We start from the raw sequence: 25,012 nt of genomic DNA, 5'->3' as shown, positions 1-25,012 counted from the left end.
GGCCTTGCGCAATGTCTACTTGTAGCAGATAAATACCTGCCTCTCCTTCCCAAGCCACGTGGGTGCTATTAGGAAGTTTTGGCAAAGATTCAGGGAGCCAGGGTCTTAAAACTCAAACCAACTGTAATGTGCCCAGGAGAAATAACTACATCATGAAGACTCAGTGAAGAGGTCAATCCATTGATGAATTAAAGTTTTGAAAGAACTGTTAGAAGGGGAACTGCAAAAGGTGAGATCTGGCTGGAGGAAATAGATCCTGGAGCTAGTGCCCTCGCAGGCTGTGTCTATTATCCTGGTCCCTTCACATTATGACTCTTATGTTTACTGCATGACATGGGCATCGGCCCCAATGAAGAGAAGGCAAGCTAACACATGGGACTCCATTACTATCCTTCCTAATCAATATTTCTGGGGGGAAGCCAGAAACTAGATATGGGCATGCCATTTCCATGAACACTCTACACGCCAACAATAAAACATGTTCCCCTTCGCTCTTGTGATCTTCACCAGATGATTGACCTGTATTTCTTCCTCAGAAGCAAATATGGATTTGTTGGCATGTCTGGATCCCATGTGGAAAAATGGTGAAGTCAACCCAACTAGGACCCATCTCTTGCTGCCCTTTGATAGGGAGTCTAGATAGCTCCTTGAAGAGCAATGTATGCTACTGCAGAGTGAGGGCAAGCAAGCTAGATGACCAACATGCCTGAGCAGGCCCACGAACTCATGGCCCTGGGGATCCCGAATTCCTCAGCACCCCACAAAACTGAAGTGCATTTATTCATACCCATCTTCACGGTTGTGCTAATTTGTTAAAAAGAGAACATTCTGAAGCACCATGACATGGTATGGGTCATGGCAGTTTGCTTCTGTAGGGGTGGTGCCAAGCACCACAGTTCTCCCTTTAAACCACAGAAGTGCCAATATTCTACTTGGCCACCATGCATTTTACCAGACAGGAGAATATGTGAAAATCCTCATTTCTTGCCTTTTAAAAAAATGGTGGTGTTGTGCCTGGATGAAGTTTTGATGCCTTGGGCACATTTGGAGAAAAACAGCCAGTTGTTCTGGTGTGGAAGTGCTTTTTTGAGCAGAGGGCACCATCCAATAGAGCTATCACTACAATGGAAGAGGCCCAACGCCAAAATAAACAGCCTGGGATCAGCAAAATGTGTCACGCTGGGTACAAAAGCAGGCCCAGCAGAGAGCTCCGCCCCTACGGCCAAGATGCCAGGACTGTGGGTTCTAATTCTAGCTGCACCCATGACCCAAAGTCTTCTTGGAAGTCCCGGCCATGTCGCATCATATTCTTCATCTGCAAAGTCCCAAGTGGGACCACAGCCCCAAACACAAGCCATTTCTTAAGTTCTCACTGGTAATTTGAACATGAACTCTGAAATGGACCAGTTGAGGGAGGGCATCTGAAACATGGAGCAGAGATGTTTGGCAGAACGAAAACCCACACAGACAGACATACAGAGACCAGGCTTATACAGAGATGGTTAGTGGGGAAGGAGGGCAGGGAATGCCTGTGGTCCTTCCCAGGTCTCTTCCACCCCATCCCACCCAGCTAGGATCAGAAAACACCATTAAAACAACTCAAGGGAGCGGGAGAGCGTGGGGCGTGGATGACAGCGCATTGGGTCAATCACAACTCACGATGTTATTGATTGAGTGATTTTAGTGAAGTGAATACATGGCAGGGAAAGCATGAAAACAAAACACATCTGGGAATTACTATTAACATACGTGATAACATCAAAACATCTGGTCAACTGTAGTTAAGAAACAACACGAACAAAATGGAATGTAAAACATCTTCACAGTATTCGAAGCTTTTTATAAAAGGCTTAGGCTATAAAGTGGAGTCCTCTTGGGGGACCAAGGGCCAACAGGAATTCTGTCTATGTGCTTCGGGCCTGCAGTGCCAGGTCAGAGCAGCCAGCATGCCATCCATCGTGGAGAGAGATGTGGCCTCAGGTATGCTTCTGAAGCACATCTTGAACCACTTCCGGCTATGAAGGTACAACAGAGCATCCGGTTACACAGAGGCTAACAAGCAAAACAGGTTCTAGCTTTGGGAAATGAGATTTCTGTAATTAACACATTCATAGGAAGCCTCGAGCTGGGCTTTAGACTCTGCCCCAGGCAGGAAGGACCTAGCGGCTAACCCACCAACTATAAGCTTTGAGGATTGATACAGAATGCTTGAAAAGTAAAATATTCTTACAAATCTTGCCCCGAGTCTATTTTCTAAGATAACTACTGATAGTTTCCAAATGTTTGGTGGGCTTCCCTGACTCTCCAGAATGACTGTTTTAAAGCTTTCCAAATCTGACCCTTACACTGGCAACGCTGGTCAGAGCACACATGGACATCTTCCACGGGATGCCAGGGACAAAGCCAATGAGTCTGCACATTGGTTTGTTATAGCTTTTGTTGAAGAGGACAAAGGCTGCTGATCATGCAGCTTTGGGCCCCTAGATAGCCTCCCCTTTTGTCTGGAACTGCTGATGTAGTATAGACAAAACTGGTCTGTGTGTGTCTGGGGTCCTCCCGGGTCCACAATGGAACTCTAAAGCTGGGAATTCTGGAGGGGGGCGGTGGGGGGGGGGACATCCACTGCAGTTCACAGTTAGTCGATTGTGAACCCTTTCTCAGAAGGTTGCCTCCTACATGGTGATCCCTAATCTGGAGCTGCCCAGCACAGTCTCTCATTTTCAGTCTGTGAAACTGCTAACGTCCCCAGAAAAAATTCATGTAGGCAGTCCTCTGCCACTCGGAGAGAGCCCTGCCACATGAAACACTTTACCAAAATGAACAGACCCTGACCAAGCACTGAACTAGTGGCTCGAAGCCCAGATCGACACACTCATGACATTTTGCATTTCAGTTGGACAATGAGAAAGTAGACTATTTCTAATTCCTAATGCACATACACATTTATAAATCATCCACAATTATAGGCAAATCATTTAAGGTTCCTAATAACGTTATGATTAGGGTTGGAAGAATTCTTAAAAGTGTTAAGATAATAGGATTACTAAACATGAAGTTAATTAGATCACTACCCCACTCAGGTTGGTAACTAGGTTGACATGGTTGAGTTTTCAGGCTGGAGTCTTTCAGAAGTAACCAGAATTTTCCTGTTTCTGTGTCAATCCAAGGCCACTAGTTGAGTCCTCACAATCGACGCTGCCTCTGGATTGAGTATGCCAAAGGGACAGCCACTGTAGCCTGTGAGATGTTGTGGGGAGTGGATAATCAGACTTTGGTGGAAGAAATCAATGTGTGTTTTGTTTTGTTTTTTAAGAACTACTCGGACACCAGGAGTAAGGCTGCCTAAGAGAACTGGAATATTTACATCACTTATTAAGCATACCAACTTTGAGAAATACCTTTGGGCACTTGGGAAAACTGCAGGTGGTTAGTTAGCCTTTGAAACCATCTCCTTGGATAGGGCACTTAGCCTCAAAAGAACGTGACTGGAGAAATACAAAAGTAAAGGTGGAGGGCTCAGGCAGGCAGCGATTTTAAATTTGTCTGAATTATAGGCAATCGTGTGTAAGGAAAAGAGCTGTCCTTGCAGAAAAGCAGAGTCTGGGCAGCGCTGTGGATACTGTCTCCTCCCACAGCTAGCTATGTTGATTCCGGGGCAGCCAGGCACAGCCATGATGCCACGCCCATCTCCGCCACAGCACATGTGCAGAGTTGCCTTCCACAGCACATGCGTAGACAGTGTGCTTATTAAGAGGGCAGCCTAGGGCAGTCAGCGACATTAGTCTTCGAAATGCTTAGTGTGGACTTTTATCCAAGCCTTGGAGGGTTTGTGGCGTTTTATCCCTGTTTATGTTGCTGCTCTTTTTTGAAATGTGGCAGACGGTATGTGAGGCCGTTCACACAGGATCCCCAATCGCCCTGACTCATGACCGGCTTGACATTGTACGTTTGTTCATTTCTACCACTGTATTTTTGAAAACTAGTAACGGTTGGCTTCTCAGCCTGAAATGCCTCATGTCTCTTCATGCCCACATACCTCCTCATACAAACGCAGATCCCGGTGATCCTTGTATCCCAATGGACTGGTAGAAATGTCCATCTGAGACCTACAGTTTCCTATTAAAGATGGCTGGTTCAAAAGCTGAGGGTAAAGTAGGCAGATCCAACCAGATAAGGTTATCCTATTCTGTACTGGGATACCCTGGCTACTTTCAGAAGTGTGTGTGTGTGTGTGTGTGTGTGTGTGCGTGCACATGTGTACGGTGGTGATGGTCTAAGGCAGAAAGTGGGGAATTACTACCAAACTGAAAGCAACCTGTCTTAGCAATGATCAAAATCTTCTACCTGTAAAGGCTTAGACTCCACAAGTAATGATGTCCAGACCAACTGTGGAGCTGAGCCAGCTGTCCTCCTGCATTTTTTTTTTTTATAATCCGTTTTGTTTTGTTTTGTTTTTTCCAAACCGACAAACATTTCCTGTTTTGTGCCCGAGGCTCTGTGAAAGGATTCTGCCTCTCCTTCTGCACCGGTGCCTGCTGGCCCTGCTGCAGCCCTTAAAAAAGCCTTCCTAATCTAAAGGGCCTTGGCCTTATCTGGATGTGGCTGTGGAGGGAAGGGAGAGGGATCGCTGTAGGAACAGAGCTGGGTGCGATGCAAAAGCCACAACTGTAATGGGTGAGAGCAAATGTGAACCCCAAGAACTGGGGTCATCCACGAGCCCCCACCTTCACCCCAAGCCACGCTCCCTCCCCAGTCCGCCCCCGCCCCGTATCACTTAAAAACAGACTGGAAGGTGGGACACTCGTGGTTTTTCATTCTCTTCATGAAGTTTTTGAATTCCTTGTTTTTCTTGTCCCACTTGTGAATGGCCGTCAGCAGGTACTGGCTCTTCACCTTGCGGCCCATGATGAGAAAGTTGTGGCTGAGGTTGTCCAGCTGGTGGCAGGGACAGTCCGCGCCGTTCTTTAGGAAGAGCACGAGCCGTTTCAGCTCCTTCTTCTTGATGGGCCCCAGCTTCAAGGGTTTCTTCTTCTTGGGGACAATCTTCTTGTCGCCGTTTTCCTTCTTCACTTCTTTGATTTTCATCCTCAGTGCTAGGATGAGGAAGGGAGGCAGAGAGGGGAGGGGAGGGGAGGGGAGAGGAGGGGAGGGGAGGGCAAGAAAAAAAGGCGTTAGAACAAAGTGCTTAACATTCAACCTGGTCCTAAGTAAAGGGGAAAACTGTATCTCAGTTACCCAGTGTGCTACTGAGCTGCAAGCACCCCCCAGGGATTGCTGCGGGGCACCAAGATGTTAAGTAGGATGATTCAGAATTGGAAAGATGAATAGTCATGTATTCTGGCGCTCGCGGGCAAAATATAGATGGGAGAAGGAGGATGAACGCGCACATGCGCGCATGCGTGGTGGGGGAGTGGGAGAGGCAGGTAGCTTGTGATGAGGGAAAGGAGAATAAGAGAGAACAAGGGAAGAAGTACAAGCAAAGTACGATACACGTGCATGAAATATCCTTAGGAAGCCTGTTCTTTTATATGCCAAAGCAATATAAAAAGAGGAGAGGTCACATAATTCATCTTAATCTACATAGTCCAATATTATTATTATTATATAGTCTATATTATTAGACTTGTTTAAAGAATTGTTTAAAGAAAAACATTTAAAGAAAAAATATTCTAAATTTTTCATTAGAAAGTTAGTGACTTGGGTTTTATTTATTTTATTTATTTTATTTATTTTATTTTTTTGAGACATGGTTTCTTTGGGTAGCCTTGGCTGTCCTGGAACTTGCTCTATAGACCAGGCTGGCCTCAAATTCACAGAGATCGTCTTGCCTCTGCCTCCTGAGTGCTGGAATCAAGGGCATGTGCCACCACTATCTGGTGTTTTCATAACATCCAAAACAAGGCAGACAGAATCTGTGTGCATACTCAGCAAGGGAGATTCAGAGCGCAGTTCAAAACAGTATGTATGCCAGGGGGACGCTCAACATCAGTGCCCAACTTTAGCAAAGACGGAGCCAGAATTCCTCTAACTGTGTGTTCAGGAAAGTCTGATGGTGGGTACTGCCCACTGATCAATACGCCACAGACCTGGTACCACTGAGGCCTTGTTTATCGAAAGAACCCATGCAGAATTAAGCTCTGCTCAGATAGAATTAAACTTCCTGGTAGCTGACAGTCCTAGGAAACACATCCAGGGGATGAATGCTTGTCACATCTAATATGAAATAAGAGCTATTTGTGTTCTCAGAACAGGAGAGAGGAAAAGCCTCCCCATCAGCCCTCCCTCCTCTTTACCTCGTGTCTTCAGATTCTGTGTTACGTTTCTATATGGGGTACGGAACACAGGCCACTACTATATGCTAGGCACACGCTCTACCACCGGATTTCCCTCAGCTCTGAATATTATTTAACCTATGCACAGCTCCTTTCATGGTGTCCATGCAGGGCCCAGTGATTAAAGATGTTCGATAAGCACACACTGTTGTACTCTGCTAGAACTAGCCAATACCAGATATTAGAAATTGGGAAGCATCTTCCAGTATCAGGTACCAGATAATCTGTACATCCTCTGAATTCCTTTGAGTTAACAGTTACCAAGCCCCCCCCACCCCCCGCCATTTTTCAATAGCTCAAGACTTCCACTGTATTCCATAAAGAAAGCCTTATTTTTGAACCAAGACATGCTCTGTAGCTAATGATTCTGAAAGTGTGAGGTCAACTTGTAAAGTCACTTGAGTATTTTTTTTTTAATTTCTCTAATGGAATGTTTATAGCAACTCCACGAAGAAAGGACAATTACTTTTCCAATATAAAGAGATGAGAAAACTGATATCTGGCTAGCAGGTTGGCTTGCTCATTTGTTAATTTTAAATTCCAACCTATGTGCATTAATCAACTTTCCATTATGCTAACAAACCATCTGAGCTAAATCAACTCTTGAGAAGGAAGAAAGGTCCATTTCTGTAGAGCTCCAGTTTCCAACCCATCACTGTTGTCCCACGGGCCTGTGGCAAGACAGCACATCACAGAAAAGCCACATGACAGGAAGGAGCAACCGGCCTCATGACAGCTAGAAAGCCAAACAAAAGCACAGCAAACAAAAAACCGGGGTGCCCTAAGACAGGCCAACAATAATTCATTTCTCTAGGCCCCACCTTCTGAATGTTCTAACCAGTTCCCAGAGTGCCACAGGCTGGGGACAGAGACTGTAGCACACACAGGCCTCGGGGGGCTATAACCCAACCACAGTGCCATTGCTAACTGCACACTTCCAGTCACAGGGCTGTGCTTGCTGCCTCTGTGGCTTCAGAATCCTTTATAATGAACCCGAAACTTAGAGTACTCATTAATTGGATCAAGAAAATAATGGATTCAGAAGGGCTCCCAAATGGCACAAGAGGTCTTCTGGCTGAAAGGGACCATGCGAGTAGAGAATTCTTACTACTGATTGTTCTGTTGGTTACAAGACCAAACCTTGGCTGCTTTACAAGTACAAAAGGAAGGGTAAAGAGTCTTGAGAGTCAGTCTTCAATGACGAATGGCTAAGTCTGTGAATTCAAAACCGTCCCCTATTGCTTTCTTTTTCTGATGAACGGACATCCAGATCTTGAAGCCTACTTAAGTCCCGTATAATACCTCAGGCCTGAGAAATGCCTCTTGCCAAGGCCAGCAGGAAGGTCACAGTGGACCCTTGTGAGCAGACTTCGATAGCTGTGGACCACCTAGGCCTTCTGGAGTTCTCAGCACTCAGTAAGGTAAGCCATAGCTTGCCAATGAACTCCAAGTATCAACACTCCCAGCCCCAGGGGGGCACTGCCCACTGCTTTTGATTTGCTTGCATCTCACACCCTGTGATGAATGGAACAAGTGGAAGCCAGCAGCTGGGTATGCAAAGAATACACAGGAGAGGCTATCCCTCCAAGGCCTGCCTCACCCCAGACCCAGACAGGCCCAAACTGGACCACAGCTTACCTCAACTCCCACTATTGGCTTTACAGACCTTGAACCTCGGAGTTCACTTGGAAAAAAAATTTCACTTGTTCCAGTGCAAAGCTTGCTGAATGTGGGAGAAGTTCTTGGAGGGGCTGAGTGATGAGACCAGCAAGAACAGATTCACCACCTGGGCCAAAGCCAAGCCAACCTCATCTCTGCCCACGTCTGCCGAATAGAGCCATTGGGAATGGAAAAAAAAAAAAAAACACCCAACAACACTTCCTATTGTTTGCATCCTAGTGCCCTTCAAAGACCTATGAGTTAGATGCTTAGTCCTAAGCAGAGCTGTCAGAAAGTAGTGGAATGTTCTCGGGGTGGGTGAGAGGTCTTTAGGTCACTGATGTGTGCCTTTTGAGAGGTGACCGGAGCATCCCCTCCCTATACCTTCCAACAGTCTTTGGGACTTTCTGGCCATCAAGGACGAGGCTTTAGACCAAGGTGTGTTGTAGCCATAATGCATTGCCTCAAATAAAGCGACAGGCCAAGTGATCAGGCACTAGCCCCCAAACTGTTCAGCCAAGGCCTCTCCCCGTATAAGTTGGTTCTATGAGCTATCTGCTGCATCAGCAAACTAACCCACTACTTCTTAAAGAGAGGCTGCAAAGTATTACACAGCAGTAAGGCAGTAAGAATAATGCCAGCCCTTCACAGGGCATCGGCAGCCTAGGCAGTTAGATGATACCCATGCCCAGTGTGTAGAACCAGTCTACATTTTACATCACCAAGAGAGACTCACGCTCATACCAGCAAAGAACAGGGGACCTTCTTTTCTGCAGTGAAATGTGCCATCATTTACTGAATACCCAGCATGCATTGTGCTCTTGAGATGAGCACAGACACGGTGCTCCATCTACTATGATGGTTGTTAACCTATGGGTTGTGACTCCCATGGTGTGTGTGTGTTTGTGTGTGTGTGTGTGTGTGTGTGTGTGTATGTCACATATCAGATATCCTGTATATTAGCTATTTACATCACAATTCATAACAGTACCAAAGTTACAGTTATGATGCAGCAAGGAAATAATTTTATGGTCAGGGATCACCTGTATTAAAGGGTCGCGGCATGAGGAAGGCTAAGGACCGCTACTCCACTAGCTCTTGCTTGCTAATCACAGTGACAGTTGTGCTGCCATTTTGGTTGTTTTATTACAATCAAGGAGATCATGGGCTACACAATGACAGCACAAGGCTGCAATTTGTAAGAGGAGCAATCAGGATTAGAACCTGCAGCCAAGCCCTCAGACCCCGTGCTCTCTCACCAACCATTACTAAGTTTAAAGGGCTATTGCTTCAGTGGAAACTATTTCTTGATTGTGCTGCTTTTAATCACAACTTTAAAAAAAAAAGTTCCTTTGTCATGACCATGTAAAGGAATTTAGTTTACATAGGTGGGGGAACAGCGAAGGGAGGGGGATTGATGGAAATATGGTACGCATTAGGCTCTCTAGTTCTTGGCTATTTGGCTCACTTTCTTTTTCAAGGTGGAGAAAGTAGAGAAGACGGCGCATGTGGCCGGAATTGCTAACATCTTTCCAGCTTCCCAGGGTTGGCCTTCGGCATGCAGATTACCGGCAGTGTTTGATAGGCAATTACCCATCCAAAGTTAATCTCTTCTCATCACTAAATGCCTAGGCAAACTCCACCACCACCACCACCACCACCACCACCACCACCACCCCATATCTGTGGCATGAAGGCCAGAATAGCCAGGACTTGATCCCCATTGCTCTCCAGTGCCATCATGCTTACTGCCAGGGCTCTAGAGAATTCACCCATGGGTGGGTTCACAGTGCAAATGGTGGTGGCCTTAAAGACGCAGGGGGCAGTTGCTACAGGACACAATAGTGTGCAGATTTAGGGCCTGGCTGCTGATGCCTGGAGACTTGGCTTTCCTATAGTTGCTGGCATTGCCTAGGCTATTCCCTGCACTCTGCTCACCTGCCCTGTTAGATAAACACTACGTTGTAACGAACCCTCCATGGGCTCCAGATTTCAGCCACCTTAAAACAAAAGAAGGGAAAAACCGGGCAAGTAAAGTGATTCTTTTTTTTTCCCTCCTTAGCAACAATTTAGCATCCCCCCACCACCACCACCAAGGGTAAAGTATCACTCTTATCTAGGCATTACTGCCAGCCAACAATTCAGACGCTCTGAAACTTTAGGTTGCAATTTGTACTGTTTGAGTCTTTCTCTGAAATCTTAAAACAAACCATCTCTTCGGTCTGAGTACATCTGAGCACATTTCAGTCGACCATGAAAGCTTCATTCCTCTCAGTCACTCAAACCATGTTTTCTGCACACAAATTACTCTTTCTTGACAGCCTCCCACAAGGCTCAGCCATGTTCCTGAGGCCAAGAGGAGGATCAGAAAAGCCCTAACCCTCAACCTAAGCCTGCACCTCCTCCAAATCATCTCTTCCCCTTGACCGCTTAGCCTCCTTCCAGCCACCAGATTCCAGCTGCAGGGATCTAAGAGGGGAAAGAAGAAACCAGGAAAGCAGGGGTGTGGCTGAGGCAGAAAACACGCTTGAAGTGCAACTGATTCCAGGTAGCGGGTACAGCGAAGGTCGAGATACGGAGGACAAAAGAAAAGGGAGAATCCCACAGAAGCCTCTTTGCTGGGATGTGGGGAGAAGAGTTATTAGAGAAGTGTCAGAGGCGAAGATTAAAAATGAGCAAAACAACCTAGGCAGCTGTTTCAAATGGAGGAGACACCTCCCATCCCATGCTCTGAAGAATGTGTCTAAAATCGGACTGCCTGGTGATGCAGGTCACTGATGACCTGTGCGGGGCCAGGATCTGAGCTAGTGGAGGTTATTCCAGAGAGCTGACAGCCAAGGGAAAGGAGAGACCAAAGCACTCCCTGCAGACAGGCTCTGAATTCTTGGAATGTCTGAGAAGAGCAGCAACCACTGAGGATCACCAGTTGAACACACCAGATGAAGTACACACACCACTCTGCTTTCTCCTGAAGTGAACTGAAAATGTTTAAAACAAACAAACACACAAACAAAAATCCTGCAGAAGCTGCAGAGATAGATGGTTCAGCGGTTAAGGCCCCTTGTTGCTTTAACACAAGATCCAGCATCTGCATCATGCCTCATAATGATTCATAAGTACAATTCCAGGGGATTTCAGCATCCCCTTGTGACCTCTGTGGGTACCAGACATGCACACAGTGCACATACATACATATATACATACATATATATGCATAAAGTAAAACAAATAAACCTTAAAAAAAATAAACCAAACCCATGCAAGAAAATAAGAACACATCAAGAACATTCTGGATCCCAGAAAACAAAAGAAGGTCAGACTTGGCTTGACAGAGAAGACAAGCTGCTTAGGGAGAGAGATGGCTCATGCTGTTAAGAACAAGGTGGTCCCCATAGCCAGGGCCACAGATGCTAATGGGCTGGGCTGGATGGCACAGCTATGAGTTCAAGTGGCTAATCTTGCCACCTACCCCAGCAGCAGCCAAGAGGTTTATGCTAGAAGGCAGGTTTGTATCAGACAGAGGAATGGGGTGCTAGAGATGTCACAGTATTAGGGGAGAGACTGTGTGGTAAAAAGTGGGACCCTCAGATCTTGGAACATGGAATTTCCGGACTGGCAAGATGGCTCAGCAGGTAAAGGTGCTTGTTGCCAAGTCTAATAACTTGAGTTCACTCTCTGGATCCCAACTCACAAAAAGAAAAAACTCCCAAGTTGTCCTCTAACCTCCACATGGACTCAAATAAGTAAATCCATGCAGGAATAAAATGTGATGAAAATGTTTAAAAGATCACTGATTTCCAAGACAGAGGGTTGAATGGTGTCTGTCTATGACTCTGCCCCTCTCTTTGAAAAATCTAGTAGCTCGAACGAACAGACCGTGTTTTGTTTTGCCTTGCCTCCTTAAAAGTCTCACTGAGACCCACCAAACTGCAGACTTACTGTACAAAGAGCTCAACTCCAGTCTTCTGAAACTCAAATGTCCAAAGAATTGACGGGGTTTTGAGGTAAGTCTAAATGTGAATGATAGAGACCAAAAGAAAAAAATAAAAAGAAAAAAAGGGATTTGAGAGATAGTAAAGAGAATGTGGAAAAGCACAGCAATCTTTAAAATGTGATAATATGATATACATTACTGTAGCACATAACAAGATCAGATAATGTGATAATACGATGTACATTACTGTAGCACATAACAAGATCAGAAAACTATTAAAGAAAAAAGTTCACAAAAACAGGACTGTGTTCAACACATGTGTTTTAAGACAGATCTAAAGACATTTCCTGAAATCATAAACAAAGTGACAGAGAGAGAGAGGAGACAGGAAAAAAAAGATAAAAATAGACTATCAAGCCGAGAGTCTTTACATCCGAATAAAGGGGATTACAGAAAACATAGCAAAGTGAGGGACATCAAGGAACTAACACAAGTCAGTTTTTTCAGATGAAGAAACTCTCAGGTTACACAGTTCCCAGCTCAAAGCTCTGACATTTAGAAACATGAGGAATGAAGGGGAAAAAAGACATTCTTAAATACACAGAGAAGACTATATCCATCTAAGCCAAAGGATCCGGCTTCAGGATGGTACTGGCTTTTGCAACAGCAGCCCTAAGAGCTGTAGAACAATGAGGGGAAAGTCTTTAAAATCCCCGAAGATGATCCTGAGCCAAACCACCAGTCAGCACTTGCCAACGGGATGTAGACACCTTCAGACATTAAAGGGTTAAGTAGTAATCCCTAAGCGTCTTTCATGAGGAACCTATTTTCCTTTAATGAAGAAGTTAATGAAAAGAAGTGTAAGATTCAGGAAAATGAAGGGCTACCATATCAAGAAACCCAGAGAGAAGGCTTAAAGGGGCCTCTCTGGAACACTTGGCAAGACCAGACTGAAGCAAGAGGCAAGGGAGAGCTCGGGAGACAGACTGAGGTACAGCTCACAGGAAATAGGGAACAAAGAAAAGAAAACGAGGCGATTACTATCTCAAAGGAACACGAAGGGATAAAGGAAAAGAGACACAGCGGAGGCACACTTTATTGCTAGGTTGCAAATAAGGCCTACGTAGCGCCAAGAAATTAAACTGCGTACACAGTAAGCCAAGAGTGCTGTGTGGCTGCATTAGGGAAGACTACAGAAAAGACTGTCTTCCACTTTAATTGCAGACACTGTCAATAAAGACTGTGAACAAGGAGACAAAGACACCAAACCCTGCAGGCCCTGGTACTTGCTGCAGTCTGTTAACCACCTCCAGAAACTGTAGCAAAGGAAACCGATCACTTCTGGTTGGTGACCTCCTGGGGGTGGGAGGGCATGGGAGAGAGGGAGGCCTGTACTTCCACTCTGTTGATTTTTCAACTGTATTTTGAAGCACAAAATGCATACATACACGTTTAGGAGTCAGGACAGGAATGAGTCACGAAACGTGAGCTCGTGAAGGAAACAGAGATGATACATTTCCAATTTAAATGAAGCGGCTTCATTTTCTGGTGGGGGTGCCTTGAATAAAAACTTTGCTTTTCAATATGTTTGTTTTCTTTCTTTCTCTTTCTGCCGCCACTAATGTGCCGTCTTGTCTTTTAGCGATCAAGGAGAGGCAAGCCTTACTTCTTGTCCTCTCCCGTCATTTCCAGATGAGAAATCCATTAGGTCAGATGTGCTCTGTTTACTTCAAACTCAGCTTAACTTACTCCTGAGTAAGTCTTGAACCCTCAGAGCCTGTCCACCCTGTCCACCTCTGCCTAGAGCTTCAGTGGTTCCTGGAGCAAAGATGGATGGATGGGGACCACTGACCCAACCCCTGCACACACTCTTTCCAAGAGCACAAGTGAGTACACTACGAGGGGCGGACACCAGAGTACCCAGCCCGACTCCTGAGAGATTTGCTTCATCCTAATCACTTTCTGATCCAGAGAAGATCTGGGGAGCAAGGGTAAGCTGGTTCCGGAAGCTGTAACTTCCGGAAGCTGTAACTTCTAGAAGCTGTAATTTCCGGAAGCTGTAATTTCCGGAAGCTGCACCATAGCCTTCCATCTGCAGGGATGGCTAATCTTGGTTTAGGAAGATGCTTACAGATGGGCTACCCCATGCCACAGCCATATGACAGCTCACACAGTTCCTACAGATCTTCCGGTAAATCAATGTGTTCCAACAACAATGCTTCACCGAGAGATGGAAACTGGAAGGCCAGCTTTCTGCTTCCTCTTCTCAGTTCATAAAACTCCCAAGGCCTGAGGCAAGAAACACCTTCCCTGAACACAACTATGCAAGTGAGATTTGGTAAGAGGCTGGGCAAGGGCCTGTGGTGGTTAAGAGCTGCAGGAACCTTCCAGAAGGCAGAGGAGAGCCTGGTCTACGCAGAGGGCTGACTTTGAGACACAGGGGCCCAAATGTGTCCTACTAACAAAGCCTCCCAGGGGCAGCTTGACAGAGTTCAGTGTCCACAGCAGGAGCTGGAGTGTAATGACAGACAGACAGACAGACAGACAGGCAGGCAGGCAGGCAGTCAGGCAGGCAGAAAGGCAGACAGACAAACAGGCAGGCAGGCAGGCAGACAGGCAGGCAGGCAGGCAGGTAGGCAGGCAGGCAGGCAGGCAGACAGATAGGCAGGCAGGCAGGCAGACAGGCAGACAAACAGACAGGAAGGCAGACAGGTAAGATTGAAGAAGCTGCTTACCTACAAAGAACAACAGGTATTGAAATTTTTCAGGTGACTTGTTTGGAACCAGTGATATAATTGAAGCTGTCCTGTTTTCTGGATCTTAAATAACTAGAATTTAGGGAGCTGACCATAAAAAAAGAAGTTTACGCCCCTAAACACATACACACATACACACACACATACACACCGCACACCGCACACCGCTCACCGCACACCAGCAGTTTCAGAGTTAGCCATCGGGAAGGCCACTGCTCCTCCTTAGCTCCCCGCTCACTTAGGCTGCTGCAGCAAACTGAAACTCTCCCTTGGAGACCAAAGTCGTGAATGCTGTGATTCTTTTTTTTCAATCTCAGAAGCATGGCTCGGGTACCAAGAATTTGAATCTCTGAATAGAACCAAGAGGTTTGGGCTTTCTCCTCCCAAAGCCAGCATAGCCACCCCCATCTCCCGACCACGCAGGAGGCTGAGCAGTTTCCCTTCAAGTCAATCATTAGGATTGACCGACTCTTGGCTCCAATCCAGGCAAACCTGCCAAAGTAAACAGCTGTCCCCACTGTGAGGTCACTGAATCTCCAGCCCTTTCCATTCCACCGCCTGGGGTTCTCAGGAATGGCAAAGTCACAACGTCTCACAGTCTCCTGGAAGGAGAAAGACGTAGAGAATAAGGATTTGGGGCTCTTGAGCTAGATAAGCCAGGAGCTCTCAGCAGTGACTGCAGACATAGGTCTCAACCCTGAACATTAGAATCACTCAGAAGGCACCTCAGGGTGGAGACATCTACGACATCCTCCCTCCCCTCTCTCCCCTCCTCCACCTCCTGCCTCCCCCACTTTTCCTCCCCCAGTTTCTGATTCAGCAGCCATGGGGTTAGGACCCAATAATCCACAGTCCTGATAAGTTCCAGAAAACTGCTGCTGCTGCTGGGCCTGCACCAGCTTGAGAAATACCCAAGGAGGTTGCAGGAAGGATTGTTTGCATCTAGCAGCATTAACTGTCAGTGAAGTCCTTGGGGCCTCAGTCCCTCAGCTGTGGTGCTCGAAAAGCCAGAAAACAAAAGCTGTCCTAGCAAGAAACAGCACACTCTGGAAGAAAGTTCCAGCACACCGAGAGTTAGCCGACCTCAGCGAAGCCCACCAGCAGCTTCTCGTATGAACACGTGTAAAAGCACTTCGCTTCTCTGACTCTCCATAAGCACTTGCAGAATGAGGGAGGGAAGACAGTCGGTGTTCCAGGCCTGCAGCCGAAATCTAAATCTCCCAGCTTGCCCTTCACTGTCTTGGAAATCCAGTACTGAATCCCAGGCCACCCAGGATGTAAATACTCCAGAGAGCCCAGGTGGCCTTCACTGCACATAGTGCCCAGGGACTTTGCCTGCAGTTATCCCATAACCCAGCCTTACACTGACAAACAACAGCCCAAGACGATGACCTTAGGACAACCTCAGAGCAGGACCCACCCGCGTGACACCCTCCGAGCATAGTGTCTAGCAGCCTTCATGCCATCCCATTAAAAGATGGCAAGAGAGAGGCCCAGGACCGGTATTAGGCTGTTCGCTGAAGAAGCCGGGAGTCCAGTGCCCCTGAGCTATGGTGGCTACAGACACACTCCGCTTTCTTCCCTCCATTTTCACCCCGAGTCACATGGAGGCAGCATGAGTGCTTTCCCGATTTAAGTAAAAAAAAAAAAAACAAAAAAAAACATTCAGCTCTAGCAGCCAAATCCAACCCTGCCTGCCCACTATGGCCCTCAATGTCTGCACCTTGGACAGACATAGCTTTACATGGTAAGGACCCTTGAGTATGTCTTACCTACCCTCCTCCCCACTGCAAGTTCATGCAAACCTTGCTTGGCAACTACCGCAAAGGCTTGGCCACCAGAGTGGTCAGTTAAGCATTTCTTGGCAACAAAAATAAATGAAAACACAGTCATTTGCCCTGAAGCTCGAGGCCTCATTCGTGAGACTGTAATTCTTTACGAAAACACGAATTCTTTCGCTCTTCTCTGTGTATTCCCCGGGGCCCCTAACTCCCTGAAGAAGACACTCAGAGCTGTAGATAGGTTTCGACATAACACAAGTGGGAACAGGCAACTCATTTGTCCACATCCCAACCAGACAATGAATGGCGGAGCTCGGATTTGAACCCAGGATGCCAAGCCCACAAAACATGTGTAATATCCAGGATCCCCACCCATGTCCTGGGTAGCTTTCTCGTCTATGACAGAGTGCTGCTCTCCAGGTCTGGCGTCAGGACAGATCTCACTCAAGTCTCGCTGGCCCATTTTCCTTCCAAGGGCATTATATATGTCAAAGGATTTAGAGGATACTATCCCTCTTATTCAATGCAAACTGATGCTAAGAAGACCAAGTACAAAGATGATGGGCAAACCCTTCATTTCTGCCATCATTAATTCTGTCCCCATACCCACACCCATCTCCTTGGTAACCTCCATAGTAACACAGTTAGGTTTCATGCTCATTCCCTCTCTATACCCTAATCCACCTACATTTGAACTGACTGTTTTCAGCCCTTCTAAGGGTTTGTGCTCGTATCAGGGAGATTCTGGCAGAATAGCACTGATTCTGGCCCTCAGCCAATGCTTAGGGCCAATCTGAGTCCAGGCCCTCAAAATACACCTTCCCATCCATGAGACCAAAGCTCTAAAAAGTCCGTGAGGAGAAGCTTAATACAAAGTGGATAGAGCACACATGGGTCTCTTCCGCCCAGTCTAGAGGCCCACAGGTATGTACCCAGATCCAGGGACATGACAATGTATTCCCAAGAGAAATGCTGCTCTCTGTCTCCAAGGCAAAATTAGTGTTGACCTGATATGGGTTAAGTTGAAGCCAAGAGTATAAATGTAAATCAGAGCTGGCCCCCGGCCTATCTCAAGGCCAGCCTCATCTCTATCCCCCAAGTTTATCATGCTGCTCCAGCTGTTTCTGAGCTGGCCTTCACCCAGGGTAGCAAGGGATGTCAGCCTGGAGCCAGAATCCTGGTGCCTGCCTTCCAGTCCTCTTAACCTCTCTTCTATCAGTGCAAACAGCAGAGGAAAAGTTCCAATAACCCGGGGAAGCAGGTAGGCAAGAGCACTGCTTAGTGTGGGCTCTTGACTTTTTCAGGACACACAATCTTTCTCCCTTTTGGCCATGGAGAGTTCAACATCGCACTTACTGAGCTTCTGGGCATCTTCCCTTGCCTATGATTTAAAGTAAGTTCCCTTAGAGTCACATCCTCTGGAGAGACCCCTATGCAATGGGAGCAAATAATATCAGGTCCTTTCCTGGGACCTGCCTGCCAGTCCACTATATTAAATAGACCTCGGGGTTTTGTGGGACACCCAGTAAAACCATACTTAAAAAAAAATATCTGACAGGCATATTGGTTTTGTGCGAGATATATTGGAGAGATGCCCAGCTCTCTGAGCATGACACAACAGAAAGAGGAGATGAGCTGATAAAAGACTCCCAGATGTGTGCGCATGTGGTGTGCCTATGAGCGTTCACATGTGTAGACACATGTATGTGTATGTGTATGTAGGTACATGGGCAATTGCATGTGGGTGTGAAAAGGTCCGAGGCTGTGTTACTCTCGACCTTATATACTAAGGGGAGGTCTCTCACTAAAGCTAGAGCTTGCTGGGTCAGCTGGGTCAGCTAACGTAGCTAGCCAGTTTGCTCCCAGGGTTTCCCATCTCTGCATCCCACAGGCTAAGATTCCAGGCAGGCCGCCATGCTCACCCAGCCTTTGCATGAAGTTCTTAAGGGATCTGAATGCAGTCCTCGCACTTACACAGCAACCACTTTATCCTCAGGGCCATCGCCCCTGCCCCAACACTCATCTTTGTAGGAGTAAAAGTAAAAAGTTACTTCCTTCATTTTGCTGTCCCTTTTCAGAGGTTCAAGCAACCCATGGAACCTTTTGCTTAAACTAACAGCTCCCACCAACCCAAAGCTATACAGCTGTCTTGACTGAGCCAGAGCGCGGTGATTTGGGGCATCATCCATAACCACATCCTCACTACCTGTCTGCAGCTGAGTGTGAGAGCACTAAAGCAAGCCATCCTCAGGTCACCAAGAAGTGGGACTTATACGTCTAGACAAAGACGTAAAAGCCACTGGAAAAATCTGAGACTGAGGATGAATCTAGTTTACGAGCCCCGCCTTGGAAGCAGGGCCTGATGGGAAGAAAGAACTGAGGCTTCAGGTCCAGTTCAGAATAGCTCTAATACAGACAGCCCACATTGTGGGACAAAAGGCTGCCTTCCCGGAGGTGGTGACACCGCCGGACCACTGGACCTACCAATGCCCTTCTATAGCAACCAACCCCAGGAGCTATGGCCAACTGCAGCGTACAGAGGCAGTTCAAGATAAGAGAGGCTGGAAAAGATGGCACAGGAATCAATCACCACCCTGGAGGCCACAGGAGCCTTGGCAAGCAGTCGGAGAGCTCAGGGGAACACAGAGGAGCATTCCCATGACGTGACTGAGTGTCACTGTCCCACTGTCTGCGAGGCAGGAACCTCTGGCCCAAGCCCTACGGTCCAACCCCAAGAAGAAAGCAAAGTTGCTCACTAACTGGTCTCTCCTTCCACGAATCCCATAGATGTCCCAAACCAACCGTGGCTTTACCGGCTGGCCTGGGGTCCTCTTCCACCTACCTCGTGGCACACGCTGACTGGATTGCGATGAGGGAGTCTGACCACAATCTCCCTTGAAGGGAAAGAGGCTGCTTCAAAGGCATGTGAGTGTGTTTTGGAAACAGCCTTTCTTCTTATTGTGCAGGGAGTGGAATCTAGGATTTTATACATGTAAGGCACGTACTCCACAGATGAACTGCACCTCAAACCCTTGCGTGTGCTTAAGGAAGACAGGACAGAGACACGAATCCTTACAGCAAAAGGAGATTTACGAGGCCATGTAACCGGACCTCATTTTACAAATCAGTAAACTACCGAGAGAGGTCATAGGGCCAGCACCGCTTAGATGCAGATGGCTGCTATGGCTACCACCACCCACTCCCCTTGGCCCCTACACACCTCTCCCTCATTCCCCCTCTATATGTCTAGGCTTGGAAGCCCCACAGGTTCTAGCCCCCCTAAGCCCAAGCTACTCCTCCTCATATGAACAGCCCTCTATTCATAATCTATTGCAAAAATAAAATGCCAGCCCAGAAACTAAGGACCACTCTGCACCTGAATTCACTCTCAAGTCATTTCCTGAAGGTGGTGTGGCTGAGGCACAGAGCGCCACACCAGTGCCCCCTCTGCCACCCTCTGCTCTCCAAGTGCAGAAAGACTTGGTCGGAGAGAGCTATCTCCTCCCATCCCAGGACCACTGAGCAGATACAGCAAGGTCACAGCACACAGCTCCCTGAGCACCCTTGTGGCTTCTCCAGCCCTATCTTTTGACCAGTATTCCCGGCACTATAGAGACCTAGTACAGACAGAACTAACTCCAGACAAGAGGCTGATGTCCTTGTTGGAGATTTTGCACGAGAGTGCCCTGATCTTCCAGGCTGAAAGACCTTGCGGGGCCCCGGGCTGAGCTTTCTCATTTTGGGGGGAATCTAGGAGGCAAGGGAGGGTCCAGAGCAGTGTCTCCGCATCATTTGACCACCGAAGAGTGGGGAAGGGGGAACCCTGATGGGCCAAGGAGGGGAAAGCTTCCCCCAGCTCGCCTGCTCTTGCTTTGGAGCAATCATTGCAAACAAGAAATTGTGCCAGCAGATACATTAAGTCTGTAAGAATAGAAGGCTCTAGGCAAATAGCTGTCAGTCAAGGAAAAAAAAAAAGCAAAACAATATATTGACTCTACTTCCTGCTCAATGAAGGACAGAAGGGCAGCCTCACGCAAAGCCCTCCTTCCCTTTTCACCACCACATCCTTAGTGGGGGGCAACTGTAAAGACAACATCCCTCCCAAAAAAAAGGTTTTAAAAATTTACCAGAAAAACTGATGCCAAGAGGGGCCTTGGGAGAGGGGAGCAGGACCAGATATTCCGGCTTACAAGGAGATGATGGGCTGGAGGACGGAAGAGGCTCCCCGGGGACTGAGCTTCAGTGTGTGTCTGCTGGGCCTCTTTGCTGGCAACTGGACAACTGTTTCAGGATCTGGCTACGGACACCCTGAGCTGCCTGCTCTCCATCTGCGACACTCAGGATCCCAGGTGCACGCCGATGCTCCTTTTGTTCAGCTAGCACTCACTGTTAGGTCTGTCTTCAGGAGCAGCAGAGAGAGAAACAGGGTTTTGGGCTGGGAGTCTTGACTGTTGGTAGGATCTATTCAACTCCTTAATGAAATCATCGTGGTGGTTTGAATGAGATGTCCCTCAAAAGACTTGGGCATTCAGTCATTCAGATGAAATTAGCATGGATGAAAGTCAACTGGTGCCCAGTTGGTGCCAGTTTGGAGAAGATTAGGAGGTGTAGCCTCATTGGCGGAAGTATGTCACTGGGAGCAGGGCTTTGAAATTTCAAAAGGCATTTTGAATTTGCTTTCTCTGTTTACTGTATCTGGCTTGAACAATGCAGTCTCAGCCACCTGCTGCCTCCTGCCTCCTCTCCGCCACCATGGCTTCTCAACCCTCTGGAACTGTAAGCCCCCAGTAACTCTTCCTTCTATGAGTTGCCTTGGTCACAGTGCTTTATCACAGCAAGAGAGAAGATCATCGTCCTCCTCATGAAAGACGAAGCAGGTTCATCTGCCACCCTGCTTCCCCCACGTCTTGGAAGACACACAGCAGGTGCGCCAAGGATTACTAGCCTGGGACAGGAAAGGCTAGAAGGGAGCATGTGGTTATTACCTTCTATTTCTGCCAAGGAGATCTTAGAGATCACAGACTAGAGAGAGGGACCTTGCCTCTGGGTGCTTCCAGTAGTGAGGTGCATACTCCTTGACATGCCATCTATTCCAAGATGGAAATCTCACCTATGAGATGCTTCAGTTTGCTGGACAAAATAAATGCAGAGATTTTAACTGGCTTGCTCAAATCAGTTACTCAATACCAATCTAAACTTAGCTCCAATGACTCCAAAATTTTTGTTGCTTTCTATCACACCTTATTTTATCTCTTAACACTGAAACATTCATATTTTGGGTTTGGGGCAGATGAAGAAACTGAGGCACAGACAGAGCAAGTGTAGCCTGCACTAACTTGGGCACTGGAATAACCAAACATTGAATTCAGGTGTATTGACTTCAAACCCTATGCAAACTTTTTCCTCCGTGCCCTTCATGAAATCCGTGTCAACTGCTGGAATGTGCTCAAAGGGATCTTGCCCCCAGAATCAGCAAACACTAAAGCCTGCACATGAGGAATCAGTGCCCGCTCCCCAGAACCCCAAAACTTAGGAAGGTAGCTCTGGCTTACAGGAAGGCACTACACCAGAGAGGTCCCTCCGAAGCTCCTCCCCACCTGCCTCCAACCTAGGCCAGAGTAGGAAAGACAACAGCACAGCGTCTCTGGAAAGCAGTGGAGGACTGAGAAAGGGGCTGGGGGCAGGAGTGGACACTGTGCACTGGGAGGAGCCGGGCAGGCTGCAAGAGGCAGATGGCCACTAGCCTCTAAGCAACTGGGCCACATTATTAGGCAACTGTGCTGTCCACACTCACAAATGCACAAAGGGCCACAGGTACAAAACCTAGCTCACCAAAGACTGGGCTAGTGCATGGACACCCACCCAGCAGACAAATAAGTGCCCATGTGCACACACACACACACACACACACACCCTACATGCATCCCATCTTCATCCCTTATTATAGCTATGGCCTCTCTCACCCTTCTCCAGAGAAACCAAGTCACCTGAGCTGACCCAGTCCCTCCACCATGACCAGTCATTACCAGTCCAGCCTTTACATGGTAGCTCTAGAAACTTTGTTCTCTGCCGGAATGACTCACGAGCTCGGGAGAGAAAGGACACAGCGCTGTAACAGCTTCTAATGACAGCTGCTCTTGCTAAGACTCAGCTCTTGTGTATGAGATGACTCAGGTCTGCCTGGCATACCCAGCATAGAGCTTTTCCTGGACCCAACTGTAGCAGGTCAATCTTCCCTGAGCCCATGTTCCTGCCTGCGATACTCTACCCATGGCCTACAGACCAATGTCTCTGTGGTTCTTTCTCCTTTATTGGAAGAACGCTTCCTCCATCCTTGAACAACCATGTCTTGTGACTAACCAGGGGAAGTCTGTCTTACAATAAGATTCAATCCCACGGTCCCCAGTAAGTCTCCATCAAGGCACTTTCTTCCCTCAAAGCAGAGCTAACATAAAGAGAAACAGCGAGACCTAGAAAGCAGACCTAGAAAGCAGGCAAGATGGAGGACACCCTCCCCTCCCCCCAAGAGGGGTCAAAGCTTTGCCTCAAGCTGGCTCCAGGAGCAGTCAGAGAGGTATCCGGTCCTGTCCTGATGTGAGTCCACCCCTTACAAGATTCCACCTCACTTCCAAGTCTCGCCAGTGCCAATCTGCCCAGTGCCCTTTCAAGACAGGTCTCCCCAAGGCTTCTCAATCCTTACACAGATTAAAGGACAACATACAACATAAAAGAATTCTCTCACTGCAACCTCTCCAACCTATACTCATTTACAAAGGTAAGAGCTGGCTTTTGGACACCGAGCCTTCCCCTCCCCCACCAAGAATTTAACTGCTGCTGTTGCTTTCAGAGCCCCTGGAGAAAGCAAAAGACCTGGACCTTTTCCGCCAGCAGGGCTGGCTCTCTAGCTGATGGGAAGGACCCCACCTCTTCCCACATGCTCCGGAGAGGCGACACAAATACTTCTATCTGCACAACCAAGTGTCTTTTAGAGGATGATTCCAAACTCAGCAGATCTGGAAAGATCTTTGAAAGAGATTCTGGACTCAGTGCAACCTGCACAGGCGTGGATTCCCTCTATGGATGCTTAGATTTGCATAAGAAACCCCCACATACCCTGAGCCTATATTTAAATGGATACCTGTTAAGTGAGGAACCTATTAGCAACACCTCCTGGCACCTCTGTATCTGGAGGGGAAAGGGGAGGGAGTCAGAACTGCTTCCGGACAGGGAACCTCAGTGGGTCACTTAGAGGCTAGAGGCTTCAACAGAGTTTCAGTCTTGTGCTCCACATCTCAAGACCTCATCCAGAGCTAACAAGCACCTGCTAGGTGTCCTCCTTCCCTCCTACCTCCAAGCCTCACCTGGGTGGCATCTCCACTTGGGCCATGGCTAACATTCTTCACATATTCATCTATTTCGGTTTTGCTCCTCCAGGACTAGTATTTTTGGGGGTCCCCTAAATCCCTCTCCTTGATCTTGACCCCTGAACCCAGGAATACCCTTCTTGACTTCTCTCCTGTTCTTAACTCTGATCAGTAGCTACAGAAATCCTCTGAGTTTCTCTAAACCCCATAGAAAACCTTCAGGCCTGAAAGATGAAACTGCTAATCAATGATCAGAAGTGATCAGAACACAGGGACCCTGGTGGCCTAGCTGCTCTCACCTGCCAGGGTCCTCTCCAATGTGTGGAGGCTAGAAATGGATCCCATCATGAGGCTGGGACCGAAGGAAGCGCGGGAAGGGAGCATGTAGTCTGAATCTGGGGACCAGGCTGGTGACAGGCTGGTGATGCTGGTGATGCCTCGTGCTATGTGGAATCTGGTTAAAAGCACAGGTATACACACACACACACACACACACACACCGCCCTCATTCCGAGGCGCCAGACAGTGAGATTTCCTCCATCCAAACCACTTCCCAAAACTGAATGGATATCCAGTGGAAAACACTGTATGAATTAATTCCAAGCATGCACGAAAAAAGACACGCCTGAGACAGTCCCAAGAGGAAATATTGTGTGGAGGCGGCTGATGGGAAGACGGGAGGATAGCAAGAGAAATCCCCTAATCCGGCCTGAGTGAGAAAGAATTCGGTTTCGGAAAAGCGACTCATTTTTCACCAGGACCAAAGTACTCTCTTGGCACCTCTTCCGAGCTCACAACATCCTTTCAGAATTTGTAAATAATTTCCCTTAATTCCTCCCCTGAAGAAAGTGATTCTTTATTCTCCTAAATGTAAATGCCTCTGACCTGAGAATCAGACCTAAGGAACAGCCTTGTCTCACTGGGTCTGTGGGACCAAGGCTATACTGCCTATATTGTGCACCTGAGTCTAGACCTTACCGACCTCACCCCCAAAGTCCTCATTAAATAGATGGTCGCTGTCCCTCAAGCTTCTTGAAGGAGTCAGGTGGAGCCTAAGCTAAAGGAAGGACTCACCCCACTTCTCAAACTGGCTCTTACCAGCAGCCCCTTTCAAAGCCAGTGTGATCCTCTGGCCCCAGCAGCTGAGACTGCCACACAAGACTTCCATCTCAGGCCCCCTGAATAA

General features: G+C 47.6%; 1 protein-coding gene across 1 annotated transcript in view; it reads right to left on the bottom strand.

The window, feature by feature from the left end:
- Positions 1-1,663: 1,663 nt before the first annotated feature.
- The window catches only part of Sfrp1 (secreted frizzled related protein 1), a 38,591-nt gene continuing 15,242 nt past the window's right edge, over positions 1,664-25,012 (bottom strand). Inside the window, exon 3 of the mRNA XM_052162314.1 lies at positions 1,664-5,093. Coding sequence (XP_052018274.1) covers positions 4,771-5,093 — 323 coding nt within the window. The 3' untranslated portion in view covers positions 1,664-4,770. The remainder of the gene's footprint in view (positions 5,094-25,012) is intronic.

Source organism: Apodemus sylvaticus, chromosome 18, assembly GCF_947179515.1.
Source record: "Apodemus sylvaticus chromosome 18, mApoSyl1.1, whole genome shotgun sequence".
NCBI classification, from domain to species: Eukaryota; Metazoa; Chordata; class Mammalia; order Rodentia; family Muridae; genus Apodemus; species Apodemus sylvaticus.
The sequence above is the reverse complement of the archived record's forward strand: the minus strand, read 5'-3'. Positions and strand labels throughout refer to the sequence as shown.